This window comes from Dermacentor albipictus, chromosome 1 (genome assembly GCF_038994185.2).
Source record: "Dermacentor albipictus isolate Rhodes 1998 colony chromosome 1, USDA_Dalb.pri_finalv2, whole genome shotgun sequence".
NCBI classification, from domain to species: domain Eukaryota; kingdom Metazoa; phylum Arthropoda; class Arachnida; order Ixodida; family Ixodidae; genus Dermacentor; species Dermacentor albipictus.
The window spans coordinates 85,461,471-85,467,470 of NC_091821.1; the positions used below are offsets into that span (position 1 = coordinate 85,461,471).

At 49.2% G+C, this 6,000-nt stretch overlaps 1 protein-coding gene across 9 annotated transcripts in view; it reads left to right on the forward strand.

Moving 5' to 3' along the window:
• The window catches only part of LOC135896226 (neurogenin-3-like), a 181,285-nt gene extending 175,514 nt beyond the window's left edge, over positions 1 to 5,771 (forward strand). For all 9 annotated transcript variants that reach the window (XM_070532871.1, XM_070532867.1, XM_070532868.1 and 6 more), the window contains one exon: positions 4,515 to 5,771. In XM_070532871.1, the coding sequence (XP_070388972.1) occupies positions 4,621 to 5,499 (879 nt within the window). In that variant the 5' untranslated portion in view covers positions 4,515 to 4,620 and the 3' untranslated portion in view covers positions 5,500 to 5,771. The remainder of the gene's footprint in view (positions 1 to 4,514) is intronic.
• Positions 5,772 to 6,000: the final 229 nt, after the last annotated feature.

Below are 6,000 nucleotides of genomic sequence, written 5' to 3' on the forward strand. Positions count from 1 at the left end.
AAAAAAAACTTTTTGGTGTTATCGCTTTCCGGTGAGTGTGAGATAACTTCCTGGCACAGCGAGTTTGAAAGGGGAACGATTGAAACGCCTCTTTATCTCTCAAAGTAGATTTATGGTTGATATGTACAGCCTGCTTCAACGAAGTCCTGCAGAAGGAAAGTATAGTAGATGGCACTACTCGTCTCCAGAAACAACAAGTCGTACCAGGACAAATGTACATGCAGAGTTCATGAGATGCCAAGGCTCATGTGGAGCACCGGCTTTGCTGACGATGGCACAGTTGCGCACACAGATCCCCACTCCCATACGCATCGCGAAGTTGTTCATCTTGCTCGTATAAGACGGTTAACGACGCAGGACACTGAAAGCAGATGACCATTATTAAATGAAAGAAAGAAAACGGGAAGAATAGAAAGAAGCAATTGGACGCGTTGATGTACCTCGGCGGGCAGGTCGCGCCAGTCGCGCTGTCACCCAACTGTGGACGACAGGAGCTGCCGGCGCCTGCGGTGAGTTGCGAGCGAGAATTGGCAACAAGCGGCTGGGGCGGCAGAGCGTCTAAGAATGCGGGCGTCGCCCTTCCTCCACCGAGCTGCGACCGGTAACAACGCGCGCCACCCTCTTGCGAGACGTAAATAAAGAAAGCAGGCGCAAAGAGGGGAGAAACACGGGCGAGCTCGCCTTTGGCTCAAAGAGCAGGCTCGGCCGCCGTTCCCTCTTTTGGCGCGGCGCACTTAGGTCTTCTTGCGAGCAAAATGAAAGGACGCCGCGGCGGTTTCTCGAAATGCAAATACTACAGTGGCGCGTTTATTTTGTCGCTAGTGTGCCGTCAGGCGTGGTTGCTGCTGCTTTCCTACGCGGAGGGAAACAACTTAAAGCGATCCACTGGGGAGAGAAACAGGGGGTGGGAAGCGCCCAATGGAATGCGCAGTTTATACGGGTGCCGTTTTCTACCTTTTTCTCCCGTTTGTCCTCTCTTTTGAGCGGTGTAAAGTTACGATGTCCCTTCGCTTACCTGCGCTGTCCTCGCTTCTTGGGACGGGCTCTGCGTGTTTGGGGAAAATGCCTGAGTGACTGACCGTTATGCAGATGGTGCGTTGCACGCATAACGTGTATATTTGTGTTTGGTGCCCAAAGAGAATGTCAGGCGTGTCCCCGGGAAAAAGCAGGTTTTTGGCGGCAACGTTTTCCTTCTACCGTGGCAGTCAAAATTTCTCCTCAATGGAACAAAAGCTACCACAGATGGCAGCGGTGGTTGCGCTTGGACTGCGGCTGAAGGCTATCCGAAAGAAAATGGAACAAAATGTCAAGAGCAAACTATGAACTCTTCAAATCGTACTTGTGTCATTGTGCAAATTTGGTCTTTGGTCATTTCCTATGGTCCAAGATCCGCACATATTTGTTCTCCCAGCGTAAGTGTTTCGTGGTATTTCCCGAACGTAAAACCATTGGACTTTCTGAACAGATCTCGTGAAATAAGCCTTCTTGTGCGCCGCATAATTTGTCAAAACATTTTAACTAAGCACTGCGCCGATGCGAGTATCCCAGCTTCGCTGCCAAGTAAATGTCTGACATTCAAAAGGCGGTAACAACAGATCGAAGTGAGTGGGAGTATAGATAACGCGACAATCACCGCATGCTTTTGATATTTTAGGCTTCGTCGGAGCCTTTGTCACCTCATACTTTACGTGTAAGGCTACATTTGAATTTGAAAGGCACGGATGCTGAACGGAACGCGGTTGGCTTTCCGGCGTTCCTCGCTTCAACCTTCTATTTCTGCACGCTCCTCGCTAGACCGGACGCTCATCGAGCGGGTTAAGCGCGCGACGGCCCGATCGGATGTCGGACCTCCGACACAAAACGAACTGCACCCACACCAGAATGCCACGCGAACCCAAACTTCAATGGAAGACCGTGAAGTCCTCTCAATAGGAGCAGAAGAATCCAAGACAGAAGCCCCGTCTCAATAGCGGCCGAAACTTCAACGTGCGACGCTCGTATATACAAGAGTCTACGGTATAAGTACGCTATTGTGTTCCTCAAGTGGCGAGTGACCGCAGAGCCTTTCATTTTTGGTCAAGCACAGCGATATCTGCACCCTGTCGCTTAAACGTCATCAAAGGGTCCCCGAGGCGACCGTCACTAGTCGTGCAGCGGCCGTCTACAGTAGACAGAGATCGGCACACGGCGCCATGCTGTGATCAATGATCTTCGCGCAGCAGAAAGGGTGCCAGAGCGTCCGTAGAGGGAGCCATGCATGCGCTTTCCTCCAGTGACCGCAGTCAAACTCCGAGGCGCACAAAGCTTCCGCTGCCTACATAAGACTCCCACGGAGAGGAAGGGAGAGAACGTACGGACAGAGAAAGGAGCCCTCCCCTCCGGGGCTTCCTTCGATCGACCTTTCTTTCGGCCCGATGAGCCAAGACTGTCCGGGTCAAAGTGGACCTGACGTGAGGACAACTGGTCAGAAGATAAATTACCTTCGTGCATTGAGGTACCGAATAGTGCGGGGGCCAAGGGTATATACCCGTATAAGGCTGGCCAGTGAACCCCTACTGGCAACCAAACAGGGCTGTCTGTGTGTTCCAATCTACCTTTATACCCCCTCTTCCTCCGCCTGCCGCACACATGTGCACAATAAGACTGGCTCCATTGTCGCCATAACTCTTTCATTCGGTGCAGAGTTGAACTAGTATGCTGCCGGCCGCATCAGGCTTGGCAACACGTACGTATGCAGGAACACTTCAAGGCGGCCTCAGGAAAGGACTGTTCGCAAGTTACTATAGAAGGGGCTAACGACAAAGAACAGTGAACGTGATTAGGAAGAAGAAGTCGGTTGCTGTGTACGACATCCGGACGCCACTGGGAACAAGCTGAGGACGTGAAACCCGAGATGTACGGATTCAGTGTGGATCATTGTGAGCAGGCTTACAACTCATTCACGCGTCGTCGAACGCCCGTGGATCCTGTGTGGCCACTGAAGTGGGTTTGTTAGCGGCGGCTTGCGCTCTCGTTTCGAGAAGCTTGGCCTCGATTCAGAAGAGCCACGCGTTGCACAAGCGGCGCCGCAGTGGCTGAATGCTTCACTAGGTTACTCGTGGACTTGCTTTCTAAAACGTGGTTGCCTGAATAACAGTGCTCCTGCCGATCCGCTACGCTGTCCAAAGTGCAAGTGCACTGTCAGGGCTGTGTTCAGTTCACGCCCACGGGCAGATCGAATTTCACAAGGGAATTTCATGAAGTACACGTGCACAAACTGAAAACGACTCTTTGAGGGCCCGAACATGAGGTGGAAAAGTATGGGGGCGCTTCAAACGGACACGTTCTGGCAAATTGGAGGCGAACGTTTATTCCATCGTATTCCGTGTTATTCCATTTAAAAGAAAACCGTTTTATGGGTGTGTTATGGGTGTGTTTTATTTATGTGTTTATGGGTGCTTTATACCGTGCGTTTCAGCGACGATTGTCCCTGATAACTAAAAATAACGGATTTGAGATAAAATGATCATTTTGCTAACCAACTTTCATAACAGTGGCGGACATCAGTTCTTGCGCAATAAGCACCAATATAATAATTAATTACCAAATTTCATGAATTACATTTTATTACGCATTTTCGGGGCATGTTGTAACAGCCTAATTAATCTCACCAAGCACTCAGAGCGCAATCTTTTGCTAGAAAATTTGTGTCTAATTCCAGTTTCAAGAAACACGGACTCAAAGAAAGCCGTTTACCGAATCGCTGTTCCACTTAATCGTTTTCCGAACAGCATTTTTCCATAGTGCGGAAGCATATTAGCACAAACAGCAGTGCATGTCGCTGCAGATTTTGAGTACTTATTTTTCGAAACTAGGGCAAGGCACATATTCTGTAGCAATAGGTCATGCTTCGAACATAGGTGCGTCCTGAAGTCTCTGATTTAGAAGTTAATTAATGAAAATTTCTGAAATACTAATTGTGTTGGATACTATAGCGCAAATTATTATTTTCGCTGCTACTATGAAAAGCTTGGTCTGTAACAATTGTAATTGTGTCTCGAATACCCTATATTTCATAAATTGAAACTGTCGTTGCAGAAAACGGTGGTGCAGTGTAACTGCAGTTTCTTGGCCAGAAATTATTTTCATAGGACAATTTTTCATAATGTGCTGTTTTTTGCGTGGTAAGAATAAAATTTGTGAAGTAAAGGTGTATACTAGTGAATGCAGAAGCTTGGGGCATTGAGAAACAACTTTACTTTTCAGCGCCCCTCCAACAGTGCTTACTTTGAATTGGTTATTAGACAGGGTACAAAGATGGGAATGGGACAAAGGGGAATTGATTTAAGATTCACAATGATAATGAAGGGGAGGGGGTGATACAAATAGTTTCCGGCAAAATGGGGCCAAAATGCTTCCAATACCATTCTTGAAGATGCCTTACTTGCTTGTACATGCTTTCTGTCCAGAGAAAAACAAACATGCTTTTCCTGTAATTGCTCGTTTTTTGAACCCCGTATTTCCTGTCATTGCAGGCTTTACACATCGTCGTCTTGAAGCGAGACCGTGTCGGGCTTCGGTTCCCTGTCAAGAAATAAGCGACCACGTCCGGCACAGCTGCGACTACTCACTAGGCTCCTAATGGCCCCGGCAATGTTGTCACTCAAGTCAGAGCTCCCCATGTCACCACCAGATGATGCTGCCTTCCGCAGTGGTACTTCGGGTGGTTTCAGCGAAGACGATGACCTCCCGGACGAGCGCTCCCCAACATCTTCTCAGGAGCTACTCAGTCCCTGCCCATCGTCTTACATGGACGGCGACGATTTTGACGACGACGAGTCCGGAGACTCTTCCTCCACGGCATCCCAGCTTTCCTCTAGACGCAAGCGGACCCCGAAGACTTCGGCACGATCTAGGACAACGGCTTCAGCAACAACGCTGAAGACACCAGGGCAGCCCAAGATGAAAAAGACCCGGCGGCTTAAGGCCAATGACCGCGAGAGAAATCGAATGCACAATCTCAACAGCGCTCTGGATCGTCTCCGCTGTGTTTTGCCGACTTTTCCCGATGACACCAAGCTGACCAAGATCGAAACGCTCAGGTTCGCGCACAACTACATTTGGGCCCTTTCGCAAACGCTCAAGATAGTCGAGTCCAAGGCGGAGAAGAAGGATCCACCGGAGGTGCCTCAGGACACGCTCACTACGACGCCGACATCGCCCGCTGGACTTCACGAGCCGACGACCACGCCGTTGGTAGCGACGTTGACCCCGTTGGCTACCGCTGGGCCTACGACACCTCGGGGATATTACACGCCCCCTCTATCCGTTACGTCATCGCCGTCGCCCGTGAGGCAGCACACACCTTCATCAGCGTGTCTAGGGTCACCCTCGACGCCGTGGAACTTGTCATCCTGTCCGGGTTCGGTGGTTGTGTCGACGCCGGCTAGTTCTGTGGACTTTTCGGACTCCTCGTGTTCTGGATCAGAGTGCGGCTTCACGACTTACGAGGCCTTATGAGGAACGCCTGCGCCTAACATTCACACCGACTAAAGGCCCCAGCAAGTGGACACTGTGTGTGTGAACAAAGTGTGAGAGTCAAGCGAACATTGCATGGCGGGCTGATACGCACACGCGAAAAAAAAAAAAGACCATTCGCGCAATTCTGTGGACTTGGGTGTTGGGGCCTAATTGCCTAACACCTTTCATCAGCCCTCATAAAAACGACGTGGACATTGTGGCAATCTTCATGATACTCGAATAATTTAAGCCTTCTTTATTCCGCTTTTCATAACCGCAATATATAATTGTATAAGGCGATTGCTACACCTATGTGACCTCCATATGTGGTTTTCCAAACAAGTGTTCTATATGTCCTGAAGACATGCAGCGTTGTAAATCAACTTTTTTTTTCTTCTGTGCAATGTCATGCGAACGTAAATTCATGCTTCAGTTTGCATAGAATAAACGTGGCTTACAATAAAAGAAGATTATAAGACTCTATATTTAATACGTGCATTC